This window comes from Hippocampus zosterae, chromosome 8, assembly GCF_025434085.1.
Source record: "Hippocampus zosterae strain Florida chromosome 8, ASM2543408v3, whole genome shotgun sequence".
Lineage (NCBI taxonomy): Eukaryota > Metazoa > Chordata > Actinopteri > Syngnathiformes > Syngnathidae > Hippocampus > Hippocampus zosterae.
In genome coordinates, this window is record NC_067458.1 from 22,820,311 (window position 1) to 22,834,065 (window position 13,755).

The 13,755-nt window shown below is 44.8% G+C and overlaps 6 protein-coding genes across 7 annotated transcripts in view; 5 read left to right on the forward strand and 1 right to left on the reverse strand.

Annotated features, from left to right (window-relative positions):
* The window catches only part of sh3rf1 (SH3 domain containing ring finger 1), a 160,163-nt gene that overhangs the window by 46,069 nt on the left and 100,339 nt on the right, over window positions 1-13,755 (reverse strand). The gene's annotated exons all lie outside the window — the stretch shown is intronic.
* On the forward strand, window positions 221-2,426 carry LOC127605897 (gastrula zinc finger protein XlCGF57.1-like). 2 transcript variants are annotated; one of them, XM_052073761.1, is made up of 2 exons: window positions 221-560; window positions 732-2,426. In XM_052073761.1, exon 2 carries the CDS (start codon window positions 1,155-1,157, stop codon window positions 2,025-2,027), a length of 873 nt encoding a protein of 290 aa, XP_051929721.1. In that variant the 5' UTR covers window positions 221-560; window positions 732-1,154; the 3' UTR covers window positions 2,028-2,426. The 2 variants fall into 2 exon arrangements, with proteins under 2 accessions (XP_051929721.1, XP_051929722.1); XM_052073762.1 differs by having other exon boundaries at window positions 221-391.
* On the forward strand, window positions 3,104-5,611 carry LOC127605880 (gastrula zinc finger protein XlCGF57.1-like). Its single transcript, XM_052073735.1, has 2 exons — window positions 3,104-3,552; window positions 3,746-5,611. Exons 1-2 carry the CDS (start codon window positions 3,357-3,359, stop codon window positions 5,362-5,364), a joined length of 1,815 nt encoding a protein of 604 aa, XP_051929695.1. The 5' UTR covers window positions 3,104-3,356; the 3' UTR covers window positions 5,365-5,611.
* Window positions 5,741-7,898, forward strand: LOC127605887 (zinc finger protein 558-like). The gene is made up of 2 exons (XM_052073747.1): window positions 5,741-6,420; window positions 6,810-7,898. Exons 1-2 carry the CDS (start codon window positions 6,108-6,110, stop codon window positions 7,757-7,759), a joined length of 1,263 nt encoding a protein of 420 aa, XP_051929707.1. The 5' UTR covers window positions 5,741-6,107; the 3' UTR covers window positions 7,760-7,898.
* On the forward strand, window positions 8,202-10,862 carry LOC127605891 (zinc finger protein OZF-like). Its single transcript, XM_052073752.1, has 2 exons — window positions 8,202-8,534; window positions 8,929-10,862. The coding sequence occupies exons 1-2, from the start codon at window positions 8,342-8,344 to the stop codon at window positions 9,864-9,866; spliced, it is 1,131 nt and encodes a 376-aa protein (XP_051929712.1). The 5' UTR covers window positions 8,202-8,341; the 3' UTR covers window positions 9,867-10,862.
* Window positions 11,290-13,369, forward strand: LOC127605890 (zinc finger protein 260-like). The gene is made up of 2 exons (XM_052073750.1): window positions 11,290-11,601; window positions 12,011-13,369. Exons 1-2 carry the CDS (start codon window positions 11,409-11,411, stop codon window positions 13,048-13,050), a joined length of 1,233 nt encoding a protein of 410 aa, XP_051929710.1. The 5' UTR covers window positions 11,290-11,408; the 3' UTR covers window positions 13,051-13,369.

The following is a 13,755-nucleotide window of genomic DNA, read 5'->3' on the forward strand; positions in this document are numbered from 1 at the left end:
TGTATTATATTATGATGTGATATATCATAATTGTTATCTGTTTTAGTTAATGCTTAAAAATATTCGGCTCAGAAATAACGTTGACGGCAATAAACGATTACTGTATTTCCTTAACATGGCGCCGATGTACCGTCATGTAAATACGACCACCGAAGAAGAACAACCCGGAAGTTAGCACATCCAGCCATCAGAGAGAGGCCGCCGACAATATAACGTCTGTATTCCTTTGATTTTACTTAAATTATCCTTGTTGTATTTGTGTGTCCAATCGGTACACACATAAGTGACGTTTTGTTAAAGGAGGAATTTGCGATAAGCTCTTCTTTTTAGCCTTGGGAGGCTCTCGTTTAGCATAGCATGCTAGCTGCAAACAGTGCTGCCACCTCTTCGGGTAGGAAGCACGTTTGCGTTTGACATTGTGTGTGGGTGGGGGGTGAAGTTTCGTTTGCTGTCCGTTAATTGCATCGCCATGATTCTTTCCCATAATGCTACTCTGTTTTTAATGCACAGCGACAAACAAAAAAGGAAGAAATCTCACAAAGGTAGTGCTTGATTGTCAGGTAATTATAGATTAAAAAAAACATACGTTGCAAACAAAAGTGACAAAAAAACAACAAAAATATGCCAAAAGCTCCCCATCTTTTGACTCAACTATTGTGAATGAACTTGAAGGTTGTCACTTTCCATTTCTAACCATCACTTTGCTTTCTATGTGTCAATTGGATATCCAGCGCCTAATGATGGCGGGTCAAGGTGAGCCGGAGCCCCCCAGCATTAAAGAAGAAGAGGAGGATGTGTGGACCGGTCATGATATGGAGCAGGAGGAGTCTAACATGAGCAGTTTTCCTTTGACTGTTGTGCTTGTGAAGAGTGAGGACGACGTCGAAGCTCGGCCCTCACAACCCGAGTGAGGAGAAGAAAAGCAGCCGAGGATTGCAAGGAGAACGAGGTGGAGAATCCAGTGGAACATCACAACCAGACAATGTCGCTCCACTGTCAGATATGGATGACGTGATGTCACACTCATCTGATGACATCACGGTTCATAGCGATGACGGCAGAGAACCTCCCGAGGAGAACAGCCAATCTAAAAACACTTCAACTGCTCCGGGTGCGGGAAAGCGTTTGGCGACCGGGGTATTTTGAACCGCCACATGAAACGCCACACGGGTGAGAAACCTTTCGCTTGCTCGGCATGCGGCAAAGCCTTCAGCCGGCAGGATTGCCTCCTCTCCCACATGCGGTGTCACGCCGAGGAGAAACCCTTCAACTGCTCGGTGTGCGCGCAAACCTTCCGCCACCGGCAGAACTTGTTCTCTCACCTGAGATGTCACGTCGGCGACAAACCTTTCGGCTGCTCGCTGTGCGGCGCGAGGTTCTCCACCAAAGCGCACTTGACGCGACATGCCCGGACGCACACCGGAGAGAAACGCTTCATTTGCTCTTTGTGCGACAAACGGTTCACCACAAAGGGCAACGTGTTGCTACACATGCGAACCCACACAGGGGAGAAGCCGTACTCCTGCTCCGTCTGCGCTGGGACGTTCTCCACCAAGACACACTTGACGCGGCATGCACGCACGCATACCGGAGAGAAAGCTTTCTCATGTTCGGTGTGCGACCAGAGATTTTCCCTGAAGGAGAACATGTTGACGCATCTGAGAAAACACAGCAGGGCGCCCCCGTTTGCTTGTGTCGCCTGTCCGGCCGCCTTCTCAAGCAGGAAAGATATGATCGCCCACAAGCGCACGCATGCAGGGGAGAAACCTTTCGCTTGCTCGGTGTGCGCCAAAAAGTTCTCGAGCAAGGGGAACATGACGACGCACATGAGGGGCCACACGGGGGAGAAACCTTTCACCTGCACGTTTTGCGACAAGGGATTCAAGATCAAGGGGGACATGACGAGGCACAGGCGGACGCACACGGGCGAGAAACCGTTCAGTTGCCACGTGTGCGACAAAAGATTCACTCGGAAGTGCCATGTCAACAAACACAAATGTTCTAGTGCACACAATGACGCAACGTGACTAGTTTAGGTGTTAAACATACGCGTGCAACCAATATTTTTAAACGTGAGCCTCCTCCCTCAAAGCAGTCAACCGATCTGTTGTAGTACCAGGACAGACCTGTGAGAGGCAGCCTGGTGCCACAAACTGGTGGAACTATGAAGAATAAACTCTTAGGATGATGTTTTGGATAATCTTGTGCAGGCAATCGGGCCTTTGGCAACTTTTATCGTAAGGGAGGAAAATGCTTGTTTGGCTTGATTGTATGTACGCATGTACAACATGACTTTGGAACAAGCTCCGACACTTTAGACAAGATGAGAAATTACTCTAATGGTCGCCTTCGTCTATTATGTGGAGCCAGCGCTTTGCTTTCTGCGCACTGCATACGTTGTTCTCATTAAGACTGTGTCACATGTGTATCGTAGTCTGGAATTTTTTTTCGACCCATTCATCAATCCATCCATCTATACATTTTCTGATCCGCTACACTCGCAACGTTTTAAAGAAGTTATAACTTGTTTTTCCCCAAATAGATGTAGTTGACTTTTAGAAACTATAGGCATGGTAAATCAATGCAAAGTCCATATGAATTTCATTATTATACAAATAAGCGTTTCTGATATGTGCAAAAACAAACATTTCCAGGGGATGGCGTCTCCGTGTTACCTGTCGTCAAATGGCGGCCGAACAACCATGCAAGGAAAACTGTTGTTTGTTTTATTGTTTATTGAACATAAAACATATACAGTAATAGTTTGACAGAAAATAAGGTTGATAAAAAAATTAAAAAGAAAGTCTTCATTCAACACAGTTATTATGTTCAAGGGAGTAGGATGAAGTAAAAAACTTATCTAGTCCTACCCCGTTATGTGTTTATATCTACTAAATCATTTTTATATCAATCAGAAAAGAAAAAGTAAGAAGAAGCTGACATTGTTCCAGTGTGCTGTTCTGTATTAGATCTACATTATTAATATATTAGTTCTCCAAATTCATCCTAACAAGTATTACGTCAATTAAAGCCGAAATCTCCTTTCGATAATTTTGTCCATAACGGGACACCGTCGATATCGTTCATAAAGACGCTATTATACGCATGCGCAGTGTGGCTTGTCAGCTACTTCCTGATGCAGATTGGGTCACCGCCGTTCCGGGAGCCAACGTAACATTTTTACTTTTTGTTTCGTATCCCACTTAAATGGTCGGATTTTACCGGAGACGTCGTATCAAATAATCTTTGTTAAGATTGAAATAGTCGAAGCCGACTTTCCCAAATTATCACTTTAGCTGAACACAGACAACGTAGCGACGTACAACACGGCAGCACCACGAGTTTTTCCTGCCAGAATGTGTAAAGTCGGAATCCTGAGAGAGTTAGTGAAACAGCGGCTAAATGTGGCCGTCGAAGAGATCTTCGGACTCGTCGAGAGTGCCGTCGCGGAGTACGAAGATGAACTTTGTCGTACCAAAGAGGAGAACGAGCGACAACGTGAGCTGCTCGAGAATGTTTGCAAGCATCATCAAGCTGGACTGCCCCCTGCAGGTTTGTTGACGGGGAGACATTTCAACTCACACGTGTTTATAATCGATCCGATATTGTTAATTGGCAAACCACTGTTACTACATCTTAAAACCGCTCTGCTACAATCAACGTTTTCATTTTCAAAAATGAATCGAGGGCCACTCAGAGTGTGAAATCATAACTTCATCTGAAAGTTGGCCCTTTTGTCTCGCAGACATCCAGCAGGTGTTGGTGGAGAGTCGAGCGGAGGTTCCTTGTGACTCTAAGCAGGAGCAGCAGCAGCAGCAGGCGGAGCCAACGGAGCCTCCCTGCATTAAAAAGGAAGAACTGGACGAATGGTGCAATCAGGAGGAAGCCGCCATCAACACATTGCCGGTGAGCGCCGACCCCGTGAAGAGCGAAGATGGCGTCGTACGCAGTCAAAATGCACCGGAGCCCGCGAGCACCGACCCATTTGCTCCGGTGTCCGATATGGACGAGGCGACGTCATCTGACGCCGAACGCGACGCTGCCGCCAAACCAGCGAAGGCTAAGAAGAAGTTGAGAAGACGTACGAAACGTCACAATAACGACGACAACGACGACTTTAAGTGCCCGAAGTGCGGGAAGACGTTCGGCCACAAGGGCAGCTTGAAAAACCACATGATCACACACCCCGGAGAGAGACCCTTCGCTTGTTCCTATTGCGACAAGAGATTCTCCTTGAAGCATCATATGCAGAGCCACCTGAAAATCCACACAGGGGAGAATCCTTTCTCCTGCTCGGTGTGCTCCAAAGGCTTTGCCGACAAGTACAAACTGATCATGCACACGAGAACGCACATCGCCGTTAAACCCTTCACTTGCGACATTTGTAAAAAGAGCTTCTCCAGCAGGAAATGCCTCGCGTTGCACGTCACGACGCACACGGGGGAGGGAACGAGTCGTCCGGCAGACGGCAATTCGCGAGGAGGAGACGGGCCCGCGAAAAAAAAGCCGCAGAGCAACAACAAATTCGGGAAATTGTTCATGTGTTTTGAGTGCGGCAAATCGTTCGTGCATAAGGGCAACATGAACCGGCACTTGCGAACGCACACCGGGGAGAAACATTTCGCTTGCCCCGTTTGCATCAAGAGATTCCGGGACAATTCGGAAATGATCAAGCACATGATGGTGCACACGGGGGAGAAACCCTTCCCCTGCTCCATTTGCACCATGCGCTTCCGTTACCGGCCCAGCTTGATCAAGCACCTGAAAAAACACTCCGAGGAGAAGCATTTCATTTGCACGGTTTGTAGGAAGATCTGCTCCAGTTTGGCATCGCTCTTATTGCACACGAGAGAACACTCGTCCGACACCTCCGGTCAAGACCCAATCACGGAAGCCGACTTGCAAGAATTCACCAATGTCGAGGCAACGGAGCAATCTCCCGAGGCGGGCGCCAAAGAACCCCCGAAGACGCGCGATGACCCCAAAGATGTCGACCCAAAGCGTCATCGCTGCTTACAGTGCACCAAAACCTTCCACCGCAAGTTTCACTTCATTCGCCACCTGAAAACGCACACCGGGGAGAAACAGTTCAGCTGCTCCGTCTGCCTCAAAGTCTTCTCTAGAAAGTGGGACATGAAGACCCACATGCTCATGAAGCACACGGACGAAAGGCCCTTCGCCTGTCCCGTCTGCAACAAAGGCTTCGCCACGAAGAAGTACATGACCTTGCACATGAGGAGACACAGCGGGGAGAAACCCTTTGCCTGCCTGCTGTGTCCCAAACGCTTCAAAACCAAAGCGGAGTTGGAGAGGCACATGAGGACGCACAAGGAGCGGATGACGCGTGAAGCTTCGGGACCTTAAGAAATCCTTTTGACGTCGCACACAAGCATTGAAATGAACGTTTTGTATTTGAAGGGTGATATACGGCGACTTCCGCTCTTTGTGAAATACTTATGATTGCCAACATTCATAGTTTAAAGACACAAATAGACAATCATTGATAGCTTCACAACACTTCTCATTTCAAGAGACTAACATGAGAATTTAAGAACTTTAAAGTGTTGCTATTATGTAAATAAAGTATACCGTCAAGTAAAAGGTATCTCTATTTTTAATAAAGGCGATATTTTTTTTTTATGCTGTATATTTTGGAGAAGAAAATGTAATTTATTTCGAATGATACTTTTACAAGGCTTGGTGTTATTTCACATAAATGGACCCAAATAACTCTTAAGATCTCATGCTGATGAGCTAAACTGAAATTTTTTAAATATTATTTTATTCTCGTAAAATGACAATTTACTTATTAAAAATAGACAACTTTAACATGACTTTAGTCCTACAAATATCAGGCGTTCTTGAGAACATTACTCTTATCTTATTAAATGACGAATATAGATAGATAGTCTCTAGGTTGGCCGTTTTCTTCAACAAAGTTATCTTTCTATTTCAGTAAATTGTGGGGCGCACAAAAGTCAAAGTGACTTATTTCTTCATAATTATTATTAAAGTTAAAGAATATATTAGCATCCTTTCGACTAATAGCCAAACGTGTTTGTTTTTGGTCTTTTTGTCTTGCGGGGCTTGCCGTACAATTTTCAAAGATGGCGCTCAATGTACGCATGCGCAGTGTGGCTTGTTGGCGGAACTTCGTCCCGTTGTGGGTCGTTGTCATTAAAAAAAAGGAGTCAATATTAACAGTTAGAAGCTACCGTGTAAAAATGTGCAAAGTCAAAATGCTGAGAACGTTGGTGAAGCAGCGACTCAACGTGGCCGTCGAGGAGATTTTCGAACTTTTTGAAAGAACCATAGCCGAGTACGAGGCGGAATTTAGTCGAGCCAAAGAGAAAAAGGAGCGACGACGATGTGAACCATCGGACGCTGTTCTCAAGCCTCGAGTTCCACCACACGAAGCAGGTGTGTTGACTAATATATTAAATTATTCGCTCCCTGCACGTCCACCTACGTAGAGGGTTAAAGTTCAATTGTGACATATATCTAAACACTAATGCTTGCTTTTTTGTGTGTTAGTAGAGAAGAGCGGCATCATTATGCCGTTAATAATTTTGATTCATTAGAGACAAAAAAGCCTTGAACCGTAAGGATTTTTTTTTTTGCCAACCACAGAAGTCATTGTGAAATTAATCTCGATTAAAATGATCACTTTTCACCTTTTTCCTAGTGTGGCAACAATTCTGTGCATTCTCTTAGTTTTACACTTTGTTGTCAATCAACCCCACATTCAGGGTAATATTTATGAATAAACAACAAAAACCTTAAGCTACGTGGTGTCTTGTATGGTACAGATGTGCAGCAGGTGCTGGTGGAAAGTCAAGAAGAGGAGCCAGCAGACCCCGCCTACATGAAAGAAGAAAAGAAAGACGTCTGGAGCAGTCAAGATCGGGAGCAGCTTCAAGTGCTGGAGGAGGATCTCAACACGGTTGCACCCACAGGTGTCAGTCTGAAGAGTGAAAAAGGCAAAGGTCGGTCCTCACAGCCTCGTCACAGTCGAAAAGAGAAGAACAGAGGCAGCAGAATAACAAGAGAATCCAAAGGAGACCCCGCACAACCGGGCAACGTTGCTGCGTTTCCAGGCATGGAGGTCACGATGTTACTCTCTTCGGACTCTGATCGCAACGACCACCCAAAAGAACCTCCGAACACTGATAAAAAACCCAAAGGTGACGCTGACAACAAACAGTTCATCTGCTCCGAATGTGGCAAATGTTTTGTCCACAGGGGAACTTTGAACAGACACGTGAGGACGCACACCGGAGAGAAGCCTTTCAGCTGCGCCGTCTGCGCCAAAAGATTCTCCACAAACTCCGATATCAAGATCCACATGCGAACGCACACCGGGGAGAAACCGTTTGCGTGTTCTTTCTGTCCTCAAAGATTCCCCATCAAGTCGAACATGAAGATACACATCCGCGTCAAGCACACGGGCGAGAAACCGTTCACCTGCTCCATCTGCCCGCAGACGTTCTCTCGCAAGTCGGCCATGAAGCTCCACGTGCAGGTCAAGCACACGGGCGTCAAGCCCTTCACTTGCTCGCTCTGTCCCAAAAGGTTTTCCAGTAACAAGAACGTGATGATACATATGAGGACGCACACCGGGGAGAAGGCCTTCGGTTGCAACGTGTGCGCTCAGAGGTTCTCGTACAAGTATCAGTTGGAGAAGCACAGGTGCGCCATCATCGACGCGGATGCCATGTCCATCCATTCAAACGCCTTGATGAGTTCAGAAAATGGATGAACCCATCCATCTAGCTAGCTATCTATCTATCTGTCTTAATGTTTGTTTTCCAGTTTGTGCCCTGTAGCTGTAGTTTTTTTTTTCATGGTTATTTCTCAGCTGTGTTTGTCATACATTGAATAAATCCTCCTGAAAAGACTTCTGTGCCGTTTTGAGTATTATTTCTCCCTGTCTAGCAAGTTGCACTCTTCCGGTTCGTTTTTGTTATTTTGTTTGTTATGCCTGGACAGAAATGAGACATAATCATAGAAATTTCACATCATTTTTAGGAAAATTCTTACAAAAATTATAAAGCAACCGAATTATTTTTCTTTTCTCTAAACCGAATGGTTTTTTTCTTTTAATTTCATATCGCAATCGGCAAATTGTGACGCATTTCATCCCCAGAGGGGTACCGTAGATCCCCCAAAGATGGCGGCCTAATGTGCGCATGCGCAGAACGGCTTTTTGGGCGGAACTGTCTACGTGGGCGTTTTTGGGTCAGCACAACCCACACAACGGCGTATTCCTACACGGAGAAAAGAAAAAGAGGCCACATTTCGCAGCCGTCACTAAGCAGGGAACCACCGCGAGTGTATCAAAATGTGTAAAGTGAAAATTTTAAGAGCCTTGGTGGAGCAGCGACTTAACGTGGCCGTCGAAGAGATTTTCGGAATGTTCGAAAGAACCATCGCCGAGTACGAGGAAGAACTTTGCCGAACAAAAGAGGAGAACGTGCGGCAACGCGAAATTCTCGACAGTATGTTCAACCATCAAACCGGACTGCACGCATCAGGTTTGTTTTGAAATGCACCTCACGTAATCCTACAGTGTGGTTTTTAGTTTAGATTTGACCGATTTGAAGTTCACACCTGTCCGCCATTGCAGTGAAACGGCCACCATTTTGACTTGCTTGTTTACACTCGGCATTACGACAAAAATAGATCCATTAACAAAAGATTCGGGTGACGAAGGGTCCATTGTCAACATGTCGGTAATTCACAAGTCCGATTACAACAATATTGCGAACAATGTTGTATGTAGATGTCTCATTTGAACTCTTATGGTTTCAGGAATCCATATGAAAACAAGTGGATTGCAGTTCTTAAGCGTTCAACCTGACTAGACACCAAATAACAAAAAAATCAGCTCTAACTAAGACATTGCTCTTCTTTCCTTGTGTTGTGCAGACGTGCAGCAGGTGTTGGTGGAGAGTCAAGATGATGAGGAGGATGAAGAAGAGGATGAGGAGGAGGAGGAGGAGGAGGAGGAAGAAGATGTGCTAGCAAAGCTCCCCCACATTAAAGAGGAAGAGGAAGAAGAGGACGTATGGAAGAGTCCACCCATACCGGAGGCGGACATCACCGCGTTCACGTTGTCCGGTGTCCGTGTGAAGACGGAAGATGACGACGCTCACTCCTCGCGGCATCAAAGTGAGGAGAACAGAGGCGGCGGTTCGAGTCAAACCTTGACGACAGAAGCCGGCGGAGAACACTGCGAAGATCTCTGCTCGCCAACAAACATCATGGCGCCATTATCTGACGCGGAAGACCTGATGTCACACTCTTCCGACACCGACAACAACAAAGAAGCTTCCAACTCCAAAGGTGAAAGGAAACTCTTCGTCTGCTCCGACTGCGGTAAAACGTTTGTGAACAAAAGCGTTTTGAAAAACCACATGGTCACGCACACGGGAGAAAAACGTTTTGCGTGCTCGGTTTGCGATAAGAAATTCTCCTTAAAGCATCACGTGAACAGGCACATGAGAATCCACACGGGCGAGCATCCCTATACTTGTTCGGTTTGCGGGAAAGGATTCCGCGACAAGTTTGGCTTGAGGAGCCACATGAGCAAACACACCGGCCAGAAACCGTATTCCTGTCCAATTTGCGCGAAAGGTTTGTCTTGTAACTCGTCGCTGCGGATTCACATGAGATTACACACCGAGGAGAAACCATTTATGTGTACCGTTTGCGGCAAAGGTTTCTCCGGCAGTTCGTCTTTCAGCGTACACGTGAGACAACACACGGGGGAGAAGCCTTTTGTCTGCCCCATTTGTAGCAAATGTTTCTCCCGTCAAGAAACACTCACCGTGCACATTAAACGTCACACTGAGGGCCAACAGTAACCGGGGACACAATGCAACTGCTAATTTGCCTGTAGTCAAGAGTTGAAACCATAATTATGCCACATGTACCAAACCTGTTGAGCTACATTTCTAGCGTTTAATTAACCAGCATGGGCAATTAAAATCGGCCTTTTATGGCTCTTCATACATCAGCCAGAATAATCGGCCTAATGGGTGATTGTTTTTATCTTTATGTCCTCTAACTATTTACATCCATTGTACACTGGTCTCATTGTTTATGATACAAAAAAAAATCCATACCTTTTAACCTTGTATTCTTAATTACATCTATGACAAGGATTATTGTCCTTTGAATTTCATTTATTCAACGCATTACTCCACCCAAGGCAATCTGGGAACCGAGAAAAGGAAAGTTGTTTATTTGAATAGTGACAGTTTGGAATGAGGATCAGGCTGGCGCATGAATAACGAACAGCCGCGTATAATTAATGCCCATTCTAGTGCGTTGGGGGTATTTTTTTTAATGCATTATATATTGTTTAAATTAATCAGCCAATTGATTGATAATCTGTTATTTTTTTCTGCATTTAAAAAAAAATCCATATCGGTCAGGCCTTAATGATTTCATTTGTATATGCATAGAAGTCTCACCGGTACAACCCAGGCTAAACTTAGCTCCTTTCCGGCATACAAAGCTTGTCTCTCGGTTTAAGATGTATCACTTCAACCTACGTTGTGGACACCTATTCCTAATTAGACAGGAGCTTTGCAGGGAATCGATGGGTGTAACTTTCATAGAAATAAAATGCAAATAGGTGCATTTGTGACTGTTGAAGTACAAATATGCGGGGATTACTGTCCGCTGATTAAGGAGAATTACGTTTCACGTTTGACACTAATTATTGATGTTATGTTCTGAAGTCGACATCGACAGTAGCTGAAGTTGGAAAACTATACATCAATGTTTTTGTAACATAATTTGTCAAAAAAATGTATCCACTATTGACATATAATTAAAAAAAACACCTGTATGAACTTTTAGCGTCTCTCATTTTATATGTGCCTCGACTCAATTATCTTTCCTCGCACAAAATACATTTGAAAAAAAAACAATTACTGAAAAACACTACAATTTATTTGTATCTCATTTTAATTAAAGAGGTTTTACATAACGAGAAGATACTGTGTCTGCTACACACGTCGGTCTCGCTGTGAAATGTAAATATCTGCCACAGGAAATGTAGTCCTTTTCCACAAGTGACGTCCTAGACTCAATTATCTTTCCTCACACAAAATACATTAAAAAAACAATTACTGAAAAACACTTACAATTTCTTTGTATCTCATCTTAATTAAAGAGGTTTTACAAAACGAGAAGATACTGTGTCTGCTACACACGTCGGTCTCGCTGTGAAATGTATATATCTGCCACAGGAAATGTAGTCCTGTTCCCGCGTGTCGCATGCAAGTGACGTCATATACGAGCGCCGAGGTATCCGCCCTGTGTTAGCGCGAGCCAAATATTGTCGCTGATTAGCAACACTAACACCCAAAACACGCGAGTAAGCTCTGCCTACAAAAATGTGTAAAGTCCGAATCCTGAGAACGTTGGTGACGCAACGGCTGAACGTGGCCGTCGAAGAGATATTTGAACTGTTTGAGAGGACCATCGCGGAGTACGAGGAGGAACTTTGTCGAAGCAAAGAGGAGAGAGAACGACAACGACAACTCATGGACGCTCTTCTCAATCCTCAGGTTCGACTGCGCAGAGCAGGTTTGGCGATTTTACATTTCTTTGCTTTTCTTCTTTTTTTGGGGTGGGGGGAATACAACGTCAGTCTGTCTGTCTCATAACGTCACACAGGCTTTTCATCTTCAATATTAAAAACGATTTCATATTATTGCAAGCCACTTTAACATTATGCACAATTAAAATACTTAATTGTCAATGGAAGCAGCCTGAGGAACACATGACTGTCATTTAGTATCTGTTTCAGCACATCTTTTTGGCTGTTCACAGTTTCAGAAAGGGATATTGATTTATTTATGGAGTTTAGCTTGTTTTAAATGAAAAGTTTAATTAATTAATCGCTAGTTAATTAATCGCTAGTTAATTAATCGCTTGAGAATCTCTGGAGCCAATCTTTTGTAATATTGATGCGCGCTTCCCTTGTGTGGTGCAGACATTCAGCAGGTGTTGATGAAGAGTCAAGAAAAGGTTGCAGAGGTTGAGCAGGACGAGCCAGAAGAGCCCACCCACATTAAAGAGGAAGAGCGAGAAGCGTCGAGCAGCCGGAATGGGGAGCAGCTTCACAGGCGGGAAGAAGAAGCTAATGTTGCCTGTTTCACATGGGCCGGCAGCATCCATGTAAAGCGCGAGCAAGACAAAGATCAGTCGTCACAGCTTCAGGGCAGTCAAAGTGACGAGAACAGAGAAGCGGCTGCGAACACGCACTCACCGGACAACAACTTCACTCCGCCATCAGACGCGCCCGACACGATGTCGCCGCTGTCCGAGACGGATCGCAGCGATGATGCCAAAGGACCTTCGGACTCTAAAAGCGCCAAAAACGGCTTCATCTGTCCCGAGTGCGGGAGAACGTTCGCCTATAAGCAGACGCTGAAAAGGCACATGATCATACACACGGGGGAGAAAGATTTTGCCTGTTCATTCTGCGCTAAACGATTCTACAGAAAGTTTGACATGAAGAACCACCAGGCCACGCATGCGAGCGAGAAGCCTTTCATCTGTGTGATTTGCGCCAAGGGTTTCACTCTGAGGAAGTACATGAGGATACACATGAAAACGCACGCGGACGCGTTACACGTGACGACGCAAGGCGACGGAAACCGCTCGGAACGCGACAAGGCGACTTTGAAGAGACGCGCGGCGACACGCGGCGGAGAGAAGCCCTTCGCCTGCTCACGTTGCCTGAAAAGTTTCAGCCGGGGTGACGACTTGAAGCTGCACATGAGCGTACATTTCCGCAGGAAGACGTTCAGTTGCCACGTGTGCAATAAAAGATTCATCGATCAGAAGAATGTGATGATGCACATGAGGACGCACGCGAGCGAGAAGGCATTTGGTTGCGACGCGTGCCGACAGAGCTTCTCTTATCGGTATCAGCTGGACAAACACCGCTGCTTCATAATGGACGCCGCGGCCACGTCGACGCATTCTGAAGTGAGGGACAAACAGGTTGATAAGTCGAGGTGGGAATAATGGATCAACGCTGTCGGGTGAAATCTTCGCATCTCCGAAATTACTTCATCGATTTTTTTTTTTGGGGGGGATGCTGCCGATACCAATCACTGATACTAAAAACTTTTTTTTTTTTTAATCTGACAGGTACTAAGTTGTTTTTGGCAGTATTTGGCACTACACTGCGGCAATTTGACACATGGGCGAATGAATCCTCATCTGTGTCAGAAAGAATTTTTTTTGTTCACAATTTTTTGTCTTTTTTTTTCCCCGCACATTGTTTCCAGTTAAGTTTACGTATTTAGAAATAAAATGCATGGGCATGACCATTTGTGTGAGTTGCCTTTTGTTTCAGTTTTGCTTGTTTGATTCAAGGTACCTTTAGTTTCCACGAATTTTCTTTCACCCGGTTCAAGGGTGAGCTGGAGCCGACGTACCCCAAGCTGATTTTGGGTGAGACGCTGCCACAATTTTACATTCTTAATTTTGTACTTTTTTTTTCTTCAATGAATGAGGTAAACGTGCATTTTAAATTGATATTTTTTTTTAATTTCACACAATTTTTTTTCACATTGTACATTATAAGTACAATTAAAATGACTATTGTTTAAAATTAACAATTTTACATACTTGTATTTTTACATTTAAAAAACATCTACAAAAGATTTGCCCGATCCGTTCCTTTAAAAAAGAATTCTCATAATAATACTCGAGGTTTTTTTTGGG

Coding starts and splice junctions, on each gene's coding strand:
- LOC127605890 (XM_052073750.1), top strand. CDS start 11,409: ATGTGTAAAGTCCGAATCCTGAGAACGTTGGTGACGCAACGGCTGAAC. Junction 11,602..12,010: donor GGTTCGACTGCGCAGAGCAG/GTTTGGCGATTT, acceptor TGTGTGGTGCAG/ACATTCAGCAGGTGTTGATG.
- LOC127605880 (XM_052073735.1), top strand. CDS start 3,357: ATGTGTAAAGTCGGAATCCTGAGAGAGTTAGTGAAACAGCGGCTAAAT. Junction 3,553..3,745: donor AGCTGGACTGCCCCCTGCAG/GTTTGTTGACGG, acceptor TTTGTCTCGCAG/ACATCCAGCAGGTGTTGGTG.
- LOC127605891 (XM_052073752.1), top strand. CDS start 8,342: ATGTGTAAAGTGAAAATTTTAAGAGCCTTGGTGGAGCAGCGACTTAAC. Junction 8,535..8,928: donor AACCGGACTGCACGCATCAG/GTTTGTTTTGAA, acceptor TGTGTTGTGCAG/ACGTGCAGCAGGTGTTGGTG.
- LOC127605897 (XM_052073761.1), top strand. CDS start 1,155: ATGAAACGCCACACGGGTGAGAAACCTTTCGCTTGCTCGGCATGCGGC.
- LOC127605887 (XM_052073747.1), top strand. CDS start 6,108: ATGGCGCTCAATGTACGCATGCGCAGTGTGGCTTGTTGGCGGAACTTC. Junction 6,421..6,809: donor AGTTCCACCACACGAAGCAG/GTGTGTTGACTA, acceptor TGTATGGTACAG/ATGTGCAGCAGGTGCTGGTG.